The 16,491-nt window shown below is 67.4% G+C and overlaps 3 protein-coding genes across 3 annotated transcripts in view; 2 read left to right on the top strand and 1 right to left on the bottom strand.

Annotated features, from left to right (window-relative positions):
- Positions 1–420: 420 nt before the first annotated feature.
- Positions 421–5,666, top strand: CHLRE_02g089400v5 (uncharacterized protein). Its single transcript, XM_043059389.1, has 7 exons — positions 421–876; positions 1,410–1,540; positions 1,825–1,922; positions 2,113–2,339; positions 2,697–3,911; positions 4,142–4,242; positions 4,741–5,666. Exons 1-6 carry the CDS (start codon positions 813–815, stop codon positions 4,228–4,230), a joined length of 1,824 nt encoding a protein of 607 aa, XP_042927023.1. The 5' UTR covers positions 421–812; the 3' UTR covers positions 4,231–4,242; positions 4,741–5,666.
- A 61-nt stretch (positions 5,667–5,727) lies between these two features.
- CHLRE_02g089350v5 (uncharacterized protein) lies at positions 5,728–13,890 on the bottom strand. The gene is made up of 6 exons (XM_043059388.1): positions 13,756–13,890; positions 12,154–13,639; positions 10,223–12,039; positions 7,759–9,960; positions 7,016–7,279; positions 5,728–6,755 (listed from the first exon to the last, which is right to left on the bottom strand). The coding sequence occupies exons 1-6, from the start codon at positions 13,789–13,791 to the stop codon at positions 5,976–5,978; spliced, it is 6,585 nt and encodes a 2,194-aa protein (XP_042927022.1). The 5' UTR covers positions 13,792–13,890; the 3' UTR covers positions 5,728–5,975.
- Positions 13,891–14,160: 270 nt separating this feature from the next.
- CHLRE_02g089311v5 (uncharacterized protein) overlaps positions 14,161–16,491 on the top strand; it is a 4,716-nt gene continuing 2,385 nt past the window's right edge. Inside the window, exons 1-5 of the mRNA XM_043059387.1 lie at positions 14,161–14,687; positions 14,952–15,089; positions 15,395–15,564; positions 15,863–15,891; positions 16,229–16,319. Coding sequence (XP_042927021.1) covers positions 14,501–14,687; positions 14,952–15,089; positions 15,395–15,564; positions 15,863–15,891; positions 16,229–16,319 — 615 coding nt within the window. The 5' untranslated portion in view covers positions 14,161–14,500. The remainder of the gene's footprint in view (positions 14,688–14,951; positions 15,090–15,394; positions 15,565–15,862; positions 15,892–16,228; positions 16,320–16,491) is intronic.

Raw genomic sequence — 16,491 nt, 5'->3', positions numbered from 1 at the left:
ATCATGCGCAAGTAGCGCCATGGATACCTGGGCCAGAGAGATGATACCAGCGTGCGAGTCTACCATACCCCTGGTACTGCACGTTAACGATCCCGATGCAACAAAGGAGGAGCAGCACCTCTGAGAAGGCGGCAAATGTGTGGCACAGGACCTGCCATGTATGGTGTGAAGCATGCATGTATCCTCAGCAGGCAGCGGTATGGCAGCACTTGGAAGAGATAGGCCCTGGGCCGTTGGCCGAACCGGTGACCCGGGCGCGGGTGGAAAAGTGGCTGGGGCCCCTCCTCAGCGCGAGGCCTCCACGCCGGGCAGCTGCCGGGAACGCGAGACATCGAAGCAGTGCGATACCCTGGACACGCGCCCGGCCCGACCAGGCTGCGATACCTTGCAAAGGATGCTCGTTTGTGTCGTTTGGAAATCTTTCAAAGGCCTAAGTGTCCGCAATCGCGCGACTTGGTCGAGTCAGGCCGAGTCTAGTGTGGATAACCGACGTGCCCGACGGTACCGCCGTGCCCGACCTGGCCCGACTCTGCCCAACTTGAACTCGAGTTAGGAGCGTTTCAACCTGCCTAGACAGTCTCCCAACCTTACTGTCTCCACGCTTCATGAAATAACCCACACAGCCCACACAGCCCGCACATCCGTACAGTACTTGTGCGACTTTGGCCGGTTGCGTGGCCTGCCGTCGTCGTTGTTCCATGAGAACCACCACATAGTTCATTGAGTAAGCTTTCGAGTATTAGGGGAGCTGGCTTGAAGGCAAGTAAGGCTGCATACAGGAGCTTCAAGCTCGGCTTCAAGCTCGCGACACGATGCGGCCCGGTCTCCACGTTGCGGCGCTGCTCGTCGCAGCCATCACGAGCGCAGTAGCTTCTCGTAAGTGCGCACAGCTGAGAAAACCAGAGCCACCTTACACGGGAAGCTGGGATGCAATCTTGTTCGGCTCGCTTGTTTACTCGCCGCGTTAGGCATCCCAGTGATCCCCTTGTAGTAGCAACGTATAATTCCTGCGGGGTATGCCTGTCCATGCTGCGGCGCCCGCCGACGCTCGCTCGCCGTACGCGTGATGAGGCGCCCACCCTACCTCCGCCGTCCTCCGCCGTCCCGCGACGTCTTGCTTGTGTGGAGAAAGCGGTTGGGTGGCAGCAGCGTCAGCGGTCGTAGCGACCATGCAGCAGGCAGCTGGGCTGGGGTCAGGCACTCAGGCGTTGCACGCACGGCCGAGCTGCACACACCCTCGGGTGCCGGCGGCTGGGGGCGTGTGCAGCTCTGTCGGTGGGCAGCGCCCCTCTGCCACCACTACAGCAGGTGGCCTCCCACTCACTCCCTTCCACTCCCCCGCTTACTCGAACGTACCGTACCCTCCCTACCTGTGCGTGCACGTATGTGAACTTCCTTGTGCTCTGTAGCCGACATCACCTGCACCGGGACCATCTTCGTCAAGTCGGGCTACAGCGGTGCCAGCTATGACATCACGCTGACGCCGCAGGGCTACTCGGACCGGTCGTACGTGTGGGACCTCAAGGACGTGCCCTCGGGGGTGAGTGGGGCGCACGTCGGGCGCAGGATGGGCTGGGGCGTGTGCCCAAGTTAAGGCGGTTTGCGGCGGTCTGTAAGTGAATGAACAGCGGGGACTTTTTGATGCAATGTTCGACCACATCTGGATATGCGCGCTCAGTGCCGCACTGCCACTAGTGCTGCTATGGCGGCACCTTGCTTGCCCTCCTTCACATGCACCTGACAGTAAAACGTACGTCCGCCGGGCACGCGCTGCCGCTAACTAACGACCCCTCTGCCTTTCTCCCCCCCTGCGGCCCCAAGCAGGTTCCCGGCAAGCCCACCTGGGATGACCTGGCCAACTCGCTCAAGCTGTCCTGCACCTGCCTGGACGACAGCACCGCCTCCTGCGCCGCCGACTACGAGTGAGTGCGAGCCTGCGAGGCGGCGGGCGCAACAACCTGAAGTCATTGACGTGATAACTGCCACCCGCCCCCTGTGGCCCGACGGCCGTGACCTACTGCACGCAAGACCCCAGTCGCCGCAGTCCCCACATACAATCGGCGGCTGTCCTTTGACATCCCTGCTCCACCACTCTTCTGTTCGCGCGCGCAGGAAGATCATCATGCGCGTGTGGGCTGAGCCCGGCTCCCGCGGCCAGGGCGGCGGCGACTCCCTGGACGTGACCTGCGCCGCCTCCGCCGACGGCAAGAGCTGCGCCGGCGCCCTGAGCACCATGCCCGCCGGCTGGGGCTCCCGCCTCTCGGCCGTGGCCATCCTGTACAACAACGCCGGGTACACGCTGTCCAAGTCGCGACCCGAGACGCCCATCACGCCCACAGGTGAGACCGTGAGCCGTGAGGGCCTGAGGTGGGCATCGGGGCTGGCGGGCAAGCACCCGGGTCGTCACCTCCCCTATCTAGTCCGCCTCCTCCCTGCCCTGGCGCTCCACGCTTTCCTTACTTCGAACGCACCAGCTGCAGAAATTCCGGGGAGGCCTCCCCTGATTGGGCCCAGCCCAGCAAGCCGAAGGAAAGCATGGAGCACCAGGGGATGGGGGAGGCAGACCAGGGGCGCGACACGCACACGGATGCATGCATGCACACGCACGATACGCTGGCGCCGGTGCCTGCCGTACTCGTGGGGTTCAGGCACTTGAAATCTTCCCTCCGCGGCGCCTCCCTTATGCTGACTCGTAGGCGGCGTGCTCAAGCGCTTGCTTCAGTCGGATGATGATGATGACGACGATGATGACGATGACGATGACCGCAGCCCCTCGCCCAAGCCTTCACCCTCTCCCCAGCCCAGCCCCTCGCCCAAACCTTCGCCGTCCCCCAAGCCCAGCCCGTCGCCCCGGCCTAGCCCTTCACCTGACAACGATGATGATGATGACGATGATGATGATGATGGCGACGACGATGATGATGACCGCAGCCCCTCGCCCAAGCCTTCACCTTCTCCCCAGCCCAGCCCCTCGCCCAAACCTTCGCCGTCCCCCAAGCCCAGCCCGTCGCCCCGGCCTAGCCCTTCACCTGACAACGATGATGATGATGACGATGATGATGATGATGATGATGGCGACGACGATGATGATGACCGCAGCCCCTCGCCCAAGCCTTCACCTTCTCCCCAGCCCAGCCCCTCGCCAAAACCCTCGCCGTCCCCCAAGCCCAGCCCCTCGCCCCGGCCTAGCCCTTCACCTGACAATGATGACGACGACGACGATGATGATGGCAACGACGATGATGATGACCGCAGCCCCTCGCCCAAGCCTTCACCTTCTCCCCAGCCCAGCCCCTCGCCCAAACCCTCGCCGTCCCCCAAGCCCAGCCCCTCGCCCCGGCCTAGCCCTTCACCTGACAATGATGACGACGACGACGATGATGATGGCAACGACGATGATGATGACCGCAGCCCCTCGCCCAAGCCTTCACCTTCTCCCCAGCCCAGCCCCTCGCCCAAACCCTCGCCGTCCCCCAAGCCCAGCCCCTCGCCCCGGCCTAGCCCTTCACCTGACAATGATGACGACGACGACGATGATGATGGCAACGACGATGATGATGACCGCAGCCCCTCGCCCAAGCCTTCACCTTCTCCCCAGCCCAGCCCCTCGCCCAAACCCTCGCCGTCCCCCAAGCCCAGCCCCTCGCCCCGGCCTAGCCCTTCACCTGACAATGATGACGACGACGACGATGATGATGGCAACGACGATGATGATGACCGCAGCCCCTCGCCCAAGCCTTCACCTTCTCCCCAGCCCAGCCCCTCGCCCAAACCTTCGCCGTCCTCCAAGCCCAGCCCCTCGCCCCGGCCTAGCCCTTCACCTGACAATGATGACGATGACGATAACGACGACGACCGCAGCCCTTCTCCCAAGCCCAGCCCCTCGCCCAAGCCCTCCCCCAGCAGGCCCCGTAAGTTCAAAGGGGCAGGATAGGCTGCGACGCGGCAGGACGCTTCGAGAAACACCCCTTGCGGCGCAATGATGGACAGTAGGACACGGCATCGTGCATCCGCGCACGCACGCCAGCCATGTGTCGCGCCCTCGCTCCTGTCACCCATCATGCCTGCCTGGCCACCTGCCCATCTACCCGCCTATCCTGAAGCCTGCCCCTTCCGCCGTGCGCCCTCCCGCTTCACGCAGCCCCCGGCAGTGGCAGGAGGAGGCCCAATGGCCGGCCCAGGCCTGCCAGGAGGGTCAATGGGCGCAACGGTCGCCGCCTACTGCTGTAGGCCGCTCCTGTGGTGAGCAAAATTGTTGTGCTGCGTTATCCTTTCAGGAAAAGGACTAGCTAGCAGATGACAGACCACCATTTCCGCAACATGGCACTACACAAAGCCCGTCCCCCACGCACGTGCGTGCACGCAAGTCACCATCCACATTAGGCATCAGGCATGCATGGGTCGCGTCAGCGGGTTGCTACGTCAGCCCGCACGCCGGGAGCTTGGCTCGTACGGCACCTGGCCCGGCGCACGTGACCTGGTGATGAGCCACCACGTACGGACACATGGTGGCATGGGACGACCTGACCGGGGGCACATGGGAGGATTGGAAACTCATACATCTGAACTTTGCTTGCCGCCCCATCGTCTACCTGTGCGTGTGTCTCACGCTCGCCGCTCTCGCCCCATCTTGATTCCCCCGCTGCCCACAACGCTACCTACGCTCTCTTGACCTGCTCCGCCTGCCCCGCTCCTCCCTCCCTCCCCCTCTGCCCTTCCCCCTCCCTGCTTCCACAGTAGTCATTTCCATCCTCCGACGGTGCCCGGGAACCCAGTGCCCGCGGGCGGCGGCTCCGGCGGCGCCATCCCGAAGTAAGACGAAGGGGCGTCGTCCCTGCTCAAGTGGTTGAGGCGGGGTGCCGGGGCGCGGGCCGCGTCCAGCAGGGCACTGGCGGGCAGGGGAGGGGGGTATGCAACTCGGCCTGGATCCAGCCCGGGCTGCATACGCCCCTCCCCTGCTGGTGGGTCACACACATGTATGAGTCACGTGCACGTGGGCCAGCTGGCCAGCGCCTGGACAAATGCATGGGGCCCAACCCGGGGCACTTGCTTGGGATGATTGAATGTGTATGTTGAGATGTCGGTCAGGACTATGTATATAAGCTAGGCTACTCCGGCTAGGATACAGCCGTAAACGTCCAACGAATGGGATCCAGTGTGTGCATGGATTGTGCCATATGCTAGTTTGCATTAGCTTTCTGCATTGTTTGAACGGTGTCTTGCGAAGAGGGAGGCAGTGGGCAGGCGGAGCGGCGAGCAGCTGAGGCGCATGCAGCGGGGCCTGTATGGCCGCCCAACTCCTAGACACGACAGCAGGTGTCGCGCGCATGGGTTTGGTGTGGTTGGTACAAGTGGACGGCGTGTGTTATGTGCCGTAGTGTTCTTGTGTTTGGTCACCTTGGTGTCATCGTGCGCTGTCTAACTTTGCCGCAGTACGGTGTGCTGGGCGATGTTTACTTGCTGTCAGGGCGGTGAGCCGAGAAGCGGGTTCTGGGATGCCTGGGCTTGATGGGTGCTAGTCTGATAGATCCTAACGTACGGCTGCCGACCAGGCTTCGTAGAGCCCAAGCCGCAAGGGAGCTTCGAATGGCCGATAGATGCTGAGCAGGCAAATGCACTAGTGCAATGTCTTGAAGCGCTGTGACAAGCTGTAATCTTGTAGCGCCCTTCTAAATCACAGACACCCCTGCTAATAAACGATGGCCATTGGCACTGAACCCTTTACTTGTCGCGTGCAACTTACACTTCAGCTGCTGCATCGTTGCCCCGACCATGCATGCTTTGCTCATCTCTCGTATCGCCCTGCTCTGCTCCTGTACCCGCCGGCTCAATACATGCATATCGGCACGCGAGCCCTCACACTTGGCTCCGACCCTCATAAAAAGCACGCGCGGATGCGCACATGCCTCGCATGCGATATATAAACAATGTACCCCAAACAAGAAAACATAGACACCATTCTCAGCTCCACCGCCTCACGCAGGCTGGCCGCCGCCGCCACCGCCATCGCTCCCATTCCCCCGCGATGCCAGGTCCTTCGAGTAGGACCGGAACACCGCCAATGGCGACTCGTAGCGCGTAGACAGCAGCTGCAGAGCGGCCCTGTGCCCCCCACCTGCACCCGGTGCCGGCTGCTGCTGCTGCTGCTGCTGCTGCAGGGCCCGAGGCTCGTGGCGGTTGGCAGACGTGTGCCGGGGGTGCTGTGAGTGCCGGCCTTGGATATCGTGTTGTTGCTGCGCCTGCGCCTGCGTGTGGGGTTTGGGCGCCTGGGTGCTGGGCGGTGGCGCTGTTGCTCTGCGGCCCAGGATGAACGGGTGGCGGCAGTATTGCACCTGCGGCGGCGGCGGCGCCTCTGCTACTGCGGGTGCCGGTGCGGTTGCGGATGCCGACGGTGGCCTTTCGTGCTCCGCCGGGTGGTGGCGAGGCGCTGTGCCCTCGGGCGACGCACCCGAGTGCTCCTTCTGTGCCTGGGGTCTGCGTTGGTGTTGCTGCTGCTGCTGGTGCTGCTGCTGCTGTGGTGGTGGTTGAGGTTGCTGGTGCTGCTGGGGTTCAAGTTGCTGCTGTGGTTGGAGTTGCTGGGGCTGGGGCTGTTGCTGCGGCTGCAGACCTGCGGGTGCGGGCGGAACGAGGGCTCCACCATCGGGCGCGGCTCCAGCTCCGGCGGCGGACGCATGTCGGGTGCCCACAGCTCCCGCGGCTGCTTCCGGCTGCTGCTGCGTGGCGTACGGCGCGCGGTTGTCGCTGGCGGGTGCGACCTGTGATGGGTCGGAAACGGGGCGCACGCAGGGGTGCGGGGGCGGCACAGCACAGCACAGCACGCGGCCGAGGCAAGTCGCGGGCGCCGGCGGGGCGGGGGCGGTGTCGGGGCGGGGCGGCGCGAGGGCTGGTGTACGTACCAGGCGCGGCTGGGCTTCCATGCAATCATTGATTAAGATGACAGGTTGTTGCAGCAGAGCTGGGGTCAGGTGTCGGCACGTCTACGTCTGCATGCCGCCGATCCCGCATTTGCACTTGCCTGTTCTGGTTGTGGCCTGAAGTTCGGATGCGGCGGCCGCCCCAGGGCGTGCTGCCAGTTCCCCTGGTGCGGGTGCGCATGTAGGTGCGACACACCGCCCACAGCCGCCGCACCACCTGCGCCGAAACTCACAGGGGCATTGCCGCTGCCTGTCGCTGCCGCTGCACTCGCGCAACCCTGCGGGGCGTAGCTGGCGCTGACGTGGTGCACGTGTGCGTGCACATGTAGCGGTGCTGCCGCTGCGGCTGCGGTTCCTGCTGGCGCCTGCGACACATCGGGCGACGGGGTCCCGGAGGCTGAGGGGCCAGGCGCAAGACGGGAAGCGCCGAACGCCGCGGTCGCTCGGCACCCGGCAATCCCTGCCCCACACCCATGCGGCCCCGCAATCCGCAAACCCAAGTCGCGCGTCACGGCGTAAATGTGCCCCATGTGGGGGCGGTGTGGCAAAACTGCATCCGAGGCCCCAACACTGCAAAGCGGCAATGGCGCCCCACGCCCGAGGAGGAGGCAAGACGACGCGGCTCGACAGATGCAAGCGCCCCGATCGCGCGCCCGCTCCCGCACTCGCGCCCACACTCGCAAAAGCAAGCGCGCCTTCCTCGTTGGCAGCTTCAATTCAGCTGGCACTCGGCAAGATGCTCTACGCACAATGATGGCAGCAAGGCATACCTACGGCAAAACAGGCAAGCACGCAAGTTGCGGAGCATGCTCTGTCACGCCGCCACGATCCCGACCAACGTCACCTGTTGCTGGGCATCCGGCGTAGGGTACGCCTGCGGTCCGTGGCTGTGCAGGCCATTCGCTGGTGCTGGCGCTGGTGCTGCCGAGCCATGGTGGTGGTGTGGTCCAGAAGGAAATGCCTGTGCCCCTCGCTCCGCCCACACCTGCGGCGCATTTGCAGCAGCGGCAACAACAGCGGCAGCAGCAGCAGCAGCGGGCGCAGCACCGGGCCACGCACCCGCAGCAGCACCGCCTGGCTCAAAGCTGTGAGGCATAGGAGGCGGCGCGCCCGTCATGCCCCCCTGCACAACCCCAGTACCGCAGTCACCCATACCACCACCGTTGACCGCAGGAGCAGAGGTAGGAGCAGGACCAGCGGCCGAAGGGCCGTGGCCCCAGCCGCCGCCGTTAGCGGCCCGGTAGCCGGCCGGCGGTGCGCCCTGCCACATCGGCGGCGGGCCCAGCTGCTGTGGCGGATGCTGTGGCGGATGCTGCGGCAGCTGCTGTGGTTGTTGCGGCTGTTGTGGCATCGGGTTCCACGGCTGCTGCTGTGGCTGTTGCTGGAGCTGCGGCGGCGGCAGAGGTTGCGGCGGAGGATACGTCGGAGGCGGCCACGGCCACGGCCACTGCTGCGGCTGCGGCAGCTGCTGTTGCGGCAGCGGCGCCTGCCACGGCGGCGGCTGCAGCGCTGGCACCGGCGCCAACTGCTGCTGCTGGTATGCGTAACCGGCGCCGGACACTCCCGCGTTTTCGCCGCCGCCTACGTATGGGTGCGGCGGCGGCACCCCCCAGCCCATGAAAGGCGGCGGCGCCGCCGCCGCAGGCGCCGACTGGGCTGCGGCTGCCGCCTCCGTTGCTGCAGACGGCGGCGGCGGCGAGGCGGAGGAGGGGCGCGCGGCGGCAGCTGCGACCGCGGTGCGGCCCACCCTCCGCCCCGGCATCTGCAGCTTGAAACTGATGCCACCATTGGCGGCGCCGGCGCCGGCATCGCCCACACTTGTGGCCGGGACAGTGCCGGTACTGCCGCCCGCTGCTGGCGCCTTGCCCGGCCCGGCTCCAGCACCGGCTCCGGCGCCGGTCCGTGTCCCTGAAGCCACCCCTACCCCCGCGCCTGTTGCGGCGGCACCATCCCCGCTCCCATACCCAGTTCCTGCCAACACAGCTTCCGTGCCCGACCCATCCCCGCTCCCAGCTCCGCCTGCGCCCCCCGCGCCGCCGCCGCCCTCGGCTGCGAGTCCAGCTGCCGCCGCTGACCCGCCCAGTGCCGCCTCGCCACGAAGGACCGGGGCCGCGGCGCCCAGGCCGCCTGCCCCAGCTCCCCCCGCCAGTTGGTGCTGCTGCTGCTGCTGCTGTAGCGGCTGTAGCGACTGTAGCGGCGGCTGTAGCGGCGGCTGTAGCGGCGGCTGGGCCTGCGCGAGGGCGTGGCGGCTGGCTCCGGGCGGCCTGCCCAGTGCCAGTGGGACGTAGTGCGCCGCCCCTGCGCCCGCTGGGTGCGGCTGCAGCGGCTGTAGCTGTGGCTCTGGCGAGTACGCGTGCGGGCGGCCGCCGTGATGCTGTTGCAGCGCGAGTGACGTGTAGCCGCTGGGCCCCGCCGCGCCAGCACCCGCTGCTCCTGCACCGCCTGTTTCCCCGGCGTCCTGCACACGTGGTGAGGGCGCCAGCGGCGGCGACAGGTCCACTGCCGCGCCGGCTGCTGTACCAGCAGCAGCATCAGCGGCGGCAGTAGCAGCAGCGTCAACAGCAGCAGTAGCGGCGGCAGTGGCAGCAGCGGGTGTAGCGTGATGCTGAGTCGGACCGCTTATCGCGTAGTCGGCGAGTGACGGGTGCGGCAGCAGTGCCGACGACGAGGCGGCGCCTCCACCGCCGGTCCCCCCGCCATTGGCATCATCGTCCTGGGGCGGCGTGTGTGACGCCGCAGCAACTGCTTGCACGACGTGGCCTGCCTGCTGCGCAGCATGGTGCTGGTGGTCGTGCTGGTGGTGCTGCTGGTGGTGGAGCGGATGTGTCATGGCGTGCTGCTGGTCGGGGTCGGCGAAGGGCGTCGCAGCGGTGGCGGGCTGCGGCTGCTGCGGCTGTGCCGGCGGTTGTTGCAGCGACTGTTGCTGCTGCGGCGCCTGCTGCAGCTGCTGCTGCTGCTGCGGGTGCAGCGGCACGGCGACGCTGCGCAGACGGTTGTGCGCCACACACACCTCCTGCCACTCCGCCTCCACCTCGCTCGCCAGCTCCTGCGGGGGTCCGTGCGGGCGGAACGCCGAAGCCGTTAGCACACGCCACACGAACCACATAACCCCATGATCAATACTCGACATGCCACTTGATACGAGCACACGTGCACACACACATACACACACAGATTCCGTTTGGTTGTCCAACACACACAGATACAGTACTGCCCCCCACCGGGGGCGTCGTGGTGCTTTTTTGACGGGGGCGGTTGCAACGGCCCCACCTGCCCGCCCGCCCGCCCGCCCGCCCGCCTGCACCCACCTGCACCATGTGCCACTTGGTCAGCAGCAATTCCTTCCTCGCCAGCAGTTCCACCTCCGCCAGTGACACCACCGCACTGCCACTGCTACTGCTGATGCGGCGAGCCCCGCTGCTACTGCCGATACCGCCGCCGCCGCCGCCGGCAGCTGCTGCTGCTGCAGGGACGGCTGCGGGCTCGTGATGCGCAGACGCCGCCGCCGCCGCTGCGGGTTGCTGCCAGCCGCTCGCACCTGCCATTGCAGCGGCAGCGGGTGCGGCGCTGAAGGCGTGTGGCGACCTTGTTAGCGGGACACCGTACGGCGGCGGCGGCAGCGGCGGCGGCGGAGCCGGCGCCCCAGCCCAGCCCGGCACGCCCGGTACTGCGTGTGGGTAGCTGTAGGCCGCAGCAGCCGGCGGCGGGAACGGGTACGGAGGCAAGGACGGGAGTGGGAAGCGGAACGGGGGAGGAGGGTGCGGCATGAAATGTGGAAAGGCGCCCGGCGGCGGCCGAAACCCCGGCATGGCAGGGCCGGGCCCCGGCGGCCTGAGCGGCGCACCGGGTGGCGGCGCTGATCCCGTCGCTGCCGCCGCCGCCGCCGCCGCCTCCTCGTACTCGGCGGCGCCGCCTGCTGCTTCCGCCGCCGTTGGTACCGGCGACGTGGGCTCCGTCGCCGGCGACTGCCGGGATTCGGGCCCGGTCATGAGCCCCGGAGTGGTCTGGCCACCAGTCCCCGGACCGCCGTTGGCGTTCGCTCCCGCGCCCGCAGCCCCGCCCCAGCCTCCTGCCGCCGCCTGCACCCAAGGCGGCGCGTGCGGCCCAGCCCGCACGTGCGCCTCGCCACCACCGCCACCACCTCTCCCGATCCCAGCAGTGCCCACAGCGCCAGCTGCATTATCTCTGGCATCGCTGCCGTGCGCCCAAGCCGGCGGCGGCCTCGAGCCGCCGGCCCCGCCGCCAGGCAGCGCCGACGGCGACGGCACCGCCCCCAGGTATGCCTCGTCGTCTCCGGTGGTGGCGGCGTCATCGGCCGCAGTAGCAAGCGTTGGCGTCCGGCGGTGCACCCGCAGCGGCTGTAGCTGCAGCTGCGGCCGGGGAGGCGTCGCGCTGCCGGCGCGGAAGCCGTTGTCCGCCGTCTCAGCCGCCGTCTCAGCCGCTGTCGCCGTCGCCACCGCCCCCGCCGCCGCAGCAGCAGGCCCTGGTGCGCCGGAACGCCCGGACGCGGCTGGGGAGGCTGAGGGCCGCGGGACGCGGTGATGCCGCTCGGCCCCGTACCGTGGTGAAGCCGCCGCCGCTGCCGCCGCCGCCCCCGTCCCCGCAGCCGCCAAGCCGTCGGGTAGGCACGGGCTCCGCGGCACCGCCGACGTCTCCGCTGTTGCAAGCAGCGCCGCCGCCGCCAACGCAGCCGTCGCCGTCGCAGTCGCGGCCGTGCCGCCGCTGCGGTGCACAGACCCCGACGCCGCTGCTGCCGACGGCGGCGCCCCTCGCGACCCCGACGCCGCGGCGACCTCGATCGCCCGGGCCGCGGCGTCGGCTGCAAACACCGCCGCAAATGCGTCCTGCTCTCCTGCACCTCCCAACGACGGCGCCCCGTCCATCATCACATCACCATGCTGCTGGTACTGCTGCTCCTCCTCCTCCTCGTCCTCCCCCTGCTCGTCCTGGTGGTGGCGCTGCCGATGCGGCTGTTGAGCCGCAGTGGCGGCCGCCGCCGCCGCCGTGATGGCCCCAGTGCCGGTGGATTTGCGGCGCAGGCGCTGCATAGCGGCGCTGGTGCGCTCCGCCGCCGCGCGCCGTGCCGAGGAGGTGCCGCCGCCGCCGCCGCCGAGGCTGCCGCTTGCTGCAAGACACGCGGATACGCTGGCGTCAAAAAAAGGTCAAGAAAGGTAATTCTGCGCTACTTCGTCCCAAACAATCGTGTGTGAAAGTTGCTCGCTCGCACCCAGTGCCTTACCGTGAGGGACGAGCGGCGCCAACGCACGCGGCGACGCAAGCGGCGCCAGCCCCGGCCCCGCGCCTGCGCCTGCTCCGCCTCCTCCTCCGCCTGCTGCTGCCATGACGGCCGGTGACGGCCCGCCGCCCGCCGCCACCTGGGTCAGGAACAGTTGCTGCAGGAACGCCGACGCCGCCGCCGCCGCATCCCGCTGCACCAGCGCCGCCTCAGCTGCCGCCGCCGCCGCGGCACCGGCGCGGCTGCTGCCACCGCCACCGCCGCCGCCGCCGGTGCTAGTAGCGGTGGTGGCACTGGCGATGGTGGTGCTCGGCTCGGGGTGCTGCCGCTTCTGTGGGCCGCGGCGGCCCGGCGCGGCCGCGGCCGGCTCCCCGGCTTGGCGCGTGTGTTGACCCGCCCCCGAGCGAACACTGCCCGTGGCGCCGCCGCCGCCGCCGCCGCCGCCGCCGCCGCCACCGCCGCCTCCGCCTCCGCCGCCTCCTCCAACGCCAGCGCTGCTGCTGCTGGGCCTGTCTGCTGCCGTGCCGGCAGGCGCCTTCACGCCGGTCTGCTGCTGCTTGTACGGCCGCACCGGCGGCGCCGTGGGCGCCGGGTCGGCCTCGGCAGCTCGCTTGCGTGCCGCTGCACCCGGCGCCGTACCGGGCCCGTGGACTTGCCCCTGGCGTACAACTGCCGGCGCTTTGGATGTGGCTGGCGGCTCCGTGTTTGGCGCCGCCGCCAGCGGCCCTGCTTGGAGTGACGCCCTAGCACCCATGCCGGGCGGTGGCACCCCCGACGCCGCGCCCGGCACCCGTGCTGCTGCTCCTGCTACAGCCGCGGTTACCGTTGGCGGCGGCTTGAGCGGGCTGCCCCCCGTTCCCGGTGCGCCGCCGCCCTTGGTGGGGGTGAGCGCGCCGCCCCCGGCCCGTCCCGCCCCTGACGCTGTGCGCCCCGAGGATGATGACGACACAGCGGGCTTCGCGCCGGCACCGACGCCGTTAGCTGCAGCCGCAGCCGCGGTCTCTGGTCCTGCACGCGCAGGCGCTCCCGCAGTGATGCCGCCGGATGTGGAGGCCGCAGCGGCCGCAGCGTTGCCGGAAGTAGCTCCGGCATCAGCTCCGGCAGCAGCCGAAGCGCGTGCAGCTGCTTTCCGCTGCTGCTCTAGCCGCGCGATCCGGCGCCGTAGAGCATCCAGTTCTAAGGCAGCGCCATCGGCCGCGGAGGCGTTGACTGCAGCGGCAGCGGCTGAGGGCGCGGGGACGGGCCGACGTGCGGGTCCACGGCGGGGGAGGAGCCGGCCATCCCCAGCGGGGGGGTTAGTCGGTCCCGGGCCTCGCCCGGTTGCCGGTGCGCCAGAAAGCGGGCGTACATTTAACTGTCTTGCTTCAGGCACGGCTGCCGGGCCCGAAGTGCCGTCTGTCTGTGCGAGCACAGCAGCCTCATTCGCAGACTGCGGAGCACCGCGGACGCCTGCCGACTCGCTGGGCGCTTGGTCCTCAGCATCAAAGTCCTACAGCGAAAACACACATCATAGGTAGTCAAGCGTCAGGGGCAAGCCTGAGACTTCCAATGCCAGAGCTGCCTCGCCACACCGCGCATTTAGCTTCTGCTACCCTTTGAACTCACAATTACAAACTCGTCATCCGGCGGTAACCATGTCATTCCTCTCTTCCGCTCTGGTCAAGCTGCGGCGACTGCATTTCCGCGCTCGTTATCGTTGCACAGCAATAGGGCGGGGCGCAGGTGTTGCCATGTTGTTTGTGGTAGAGATGTGCCTCTGCTCAGGATCAACTCCTTGACCTGGAACTTGCGACGGCGCGTGCCGAGTACCCACATCCGGCAGCACCCTCTGGCCCCTCCCCCCCTGAATCCCCCCCTTCCCCCCCTTCCACCCTTCCCTGGCACGCACGCACGTCTGGGTCCCCAGCTTGCCCCCTCGCCGCCCAAGGTCTGCAGCAGCACTCGGCTCTGGCGCAAGGCGCTCATAAAGAACCTTGAATACATGCTGCGCCTTCGCATGTCAGTCATAGTGCAAACGTAGTGCAACGCGTTGCATCTTCGGGAGCACCGCGGCCAACACTGGAAAGCATGCGTCTGAGAATTCCAGGCTTGATTGTCTCACTCATGCTCACTACTGACACTCTGAAGTTTATGATGGCGGGTTAGGAGCAATGGGGCAAGCTTCGTGAATGACCCCTCGCGGAGCGAGGGGGCGCGAGCGATCCGAGCTTTTTGTGCTGCATGAGCTCCCGTGCAGTGTCACTTAACATTCTGCACCTATAAACTGCGTACACTTCCAATTTGTGCACTCAGAGCACGCAATCAGGCGCTGCATGACTTACGAACCACCATGCACGCTTCCTGTGCGAGCATGTTCGCGTGCCTCCTACTAATCGCGGCATGCATGCATGCAACGAATGCCGAGCTGGTGATGGTATACTCGCTGCAGCGGCACGGCGCCCGTAACGTGCTACCAAAAGGCGCGCTCCTCACTGAGACCGACCTCATCGGCGGCCCGACCCTGCTGCCAGAGGGCCAAAGGCAGACCTACAACGCGGGTGCGGCAAGAGGTTTAATGGAAGCGCGCTACGGGGTCGGTGCGGCGAGTGTGCTGGGTGCACGTGCCAGAACCGCACAACTCGTCGTCCTACCGCACAAGTCGTCGTCCCAACAGTGTCGTCCCACGTCGCGATCGCGACCGCTCCACCAGAATCGTACCTTCCCCCCTCCTTCGAGCCCCCGCGCTGAGCCACCCACCCCCGCTACCCTTCCCCCGCCCCCTGCTGTTATCCCACACCCGCACGCGCACATGCAAAACACAGGCGCCGCCTTCCGCGCGCGCTACCTCTCCAACACGACCTGCAGCGCCACCGGCACGTGCCTCAACGGCTCGGACGCTAGCGGCGGGGTCAGCAGCGGCGGAAAGTACGGCGTGGTGGGCCAGCCGGGCGTGGGCTTCGGTGAGTGCGTGTAACGTGTATGGGTGGGGGTTTGGGGGGGAGAGGTATGGTGTCTGTCGTGGCGTCGTGGCACTCGGGGACTGGGGTGGTGGCACTCGGGGACTGGGGTGGTGGCACTCGGGGACTGGGGTGGTGGCGCTGGGGGTGGCGGCGAGGGCCATGGCTAGCGAGCGCCTCGGGACCGGCGCCGTTCCCGGGCCGCGGGCGAGTGTGCGCAGCAAGCCGCCCCCTCGTCGCCACAACCCCCCCTGCCCTGGTGCTCCCCCACCAAATTGAACCGCCTCACTCTCCACGTGCGCATGCAGGCAACTTCGACGTGTACGTTCGCAGCAGCGCCCTGGATCGCACGCTGATGTCGGGCGTGTGTTTCTTCAACGGCGTGTTCCCGCCCGACCCCGCCGCGCCCGCCGCCAACCCCGCCGCCTACTTGCCCACCGGGGCACAGGTGGTGCCGGTGTACACGCAGTCAGACCAGGTGGGTGGGTGGGGGGTTGGGGGGGGGTGGCGCACGGGGGTGGAGGGAGGGAGGGGACCAGGGGAGGTTACTGTCGGAGCCCAACGGCCAACGGGGGCTAAGTCAACTCCAAGGCTGCTGACTTTTCGAGTGCCCCGCTATCTGTCTTTGTGCGCACTGGGCCTCACTGGATCTCCTTCATGGCGCCATTGGCACCGCGCCACTTGGTAACTCCACGTGTGTGTATATCTGCGCGTGCCCCGTCCGCCCCGCCCTGACCGCCCCGCCCCGACCGCCCCGCCCCGCCCCCCGGCCACAGAATGACATCATCATCCGTGCCTACACCAAGTGAGTGGCGGCGTGCTGGCGGCGCGCTGGCGGCATTGCGGGGACATTGCGGGACTTGTGTGACTGGGGCCTTGTGGCAGCAGGGTGGGATGGTGTTGCCGGTGGTGGGGTGTGTCGATGACATGGCATGACGGTTTTCCAATCCGATGGACACAAAGACACACACGAACACACATAGACACACACAGACACACACACAAACACACACACACAAACACACACACAAACACACACAGACACACACACACGCACACACACACAAAGGACACACAACCTACACGCACACACACAGGACCCACACGCACACACGCACACACGCACACATGCCCGCCCGCAGGTGCCCCGCCTACCAGGACGCTCTGGAGGGCTGGTTCGGCAGTGCGGAGTTCCAGTCCCAGGCCAACGCCAGCGCGGGGCTGCGCGCGCAGGTGGCGGCGCGGTGGCCGGGGACGGACACGTCGCTTGAGAACTGGTGAGGGAGGGGGATTGTGAATCCGTGTGTGTGTGTGTGTGTGTGTGTGTGTGCGTGTGTGTGTGTGTGTGTGTGTGTGTGTGTGTGTGTCTGTGTGTGTGTGTGTGTCTGTGTGTGTGGGGGGGGGG

The sequence above is a fragment of the Chlamydomonas reinhardtii genome, chromosome 2 (assembly GCF_000002595.2).
Source record: "Chlamydomonas reinhardtii strain CC-503 cw92 mt+ chromosome 2, whole genome shotgun sequence".
Lineage (NCBI taxonomy): Eukaryota > Viridiplantae > Chlorophyta > Chlorophyceae > Chlamydomonadales > Chlamydomonadaceae > Chlamydomonas > Chlamydomonas reinhardtii.
Note: the sequence above shows the minus strand (reverse complement) of the source record. Positions and strands in the feature narration are given on the sequence as shown.

Excerpts from the sequence above, each read along its gene's own strand:
- CHLRE_02g089400v5 (XM_043059389.1), top strand. The coding sequence starts at position 813 with ATGCGGCCCGGTCTCCACGTTGCGGCGCTGCTCGTCGCAGCCATCACG. Across the intron at positions 1,541-1,824 it reads TCAAGGACGTGCCCTCGGGG|GTTCCCGGCAAGCCCACCTG; the intron begins GTGAGTGGGGCG and ends GGCCCCAAGCAG. Across the intron at positions 3,912-4,141 it reads GCCCTCCCCCAGCAGGCCCC|CCCCCGGCAGTGGCAGGAGG; the intron begins GTAAGTTCAAAG and ends CGCTTCACGCAG.
- CHLRE_02g089350v5 (XM_043059388.1), bottom strand. The coding sequence starts at position 13,791 with ATGACATGGTTACCGCCGGATGACGAGTTTGTAATT. Across the intron at positions 9,961-10,222 it reads CCAAGTGGCACATGGTGCAG|GAGCTGGCGAGCGAGGTGGA; the intron begins GTGGGTGCAGGC and ends GGACCCCCGCAG. Across the intron at positions 6,756-7,015 it reads TCAGGCCACAACCAGAACAG|GTCGCACCCGCCAGCGACAA; the intron begins GCAAGTGCAAAT and ends GACCCATCACAG.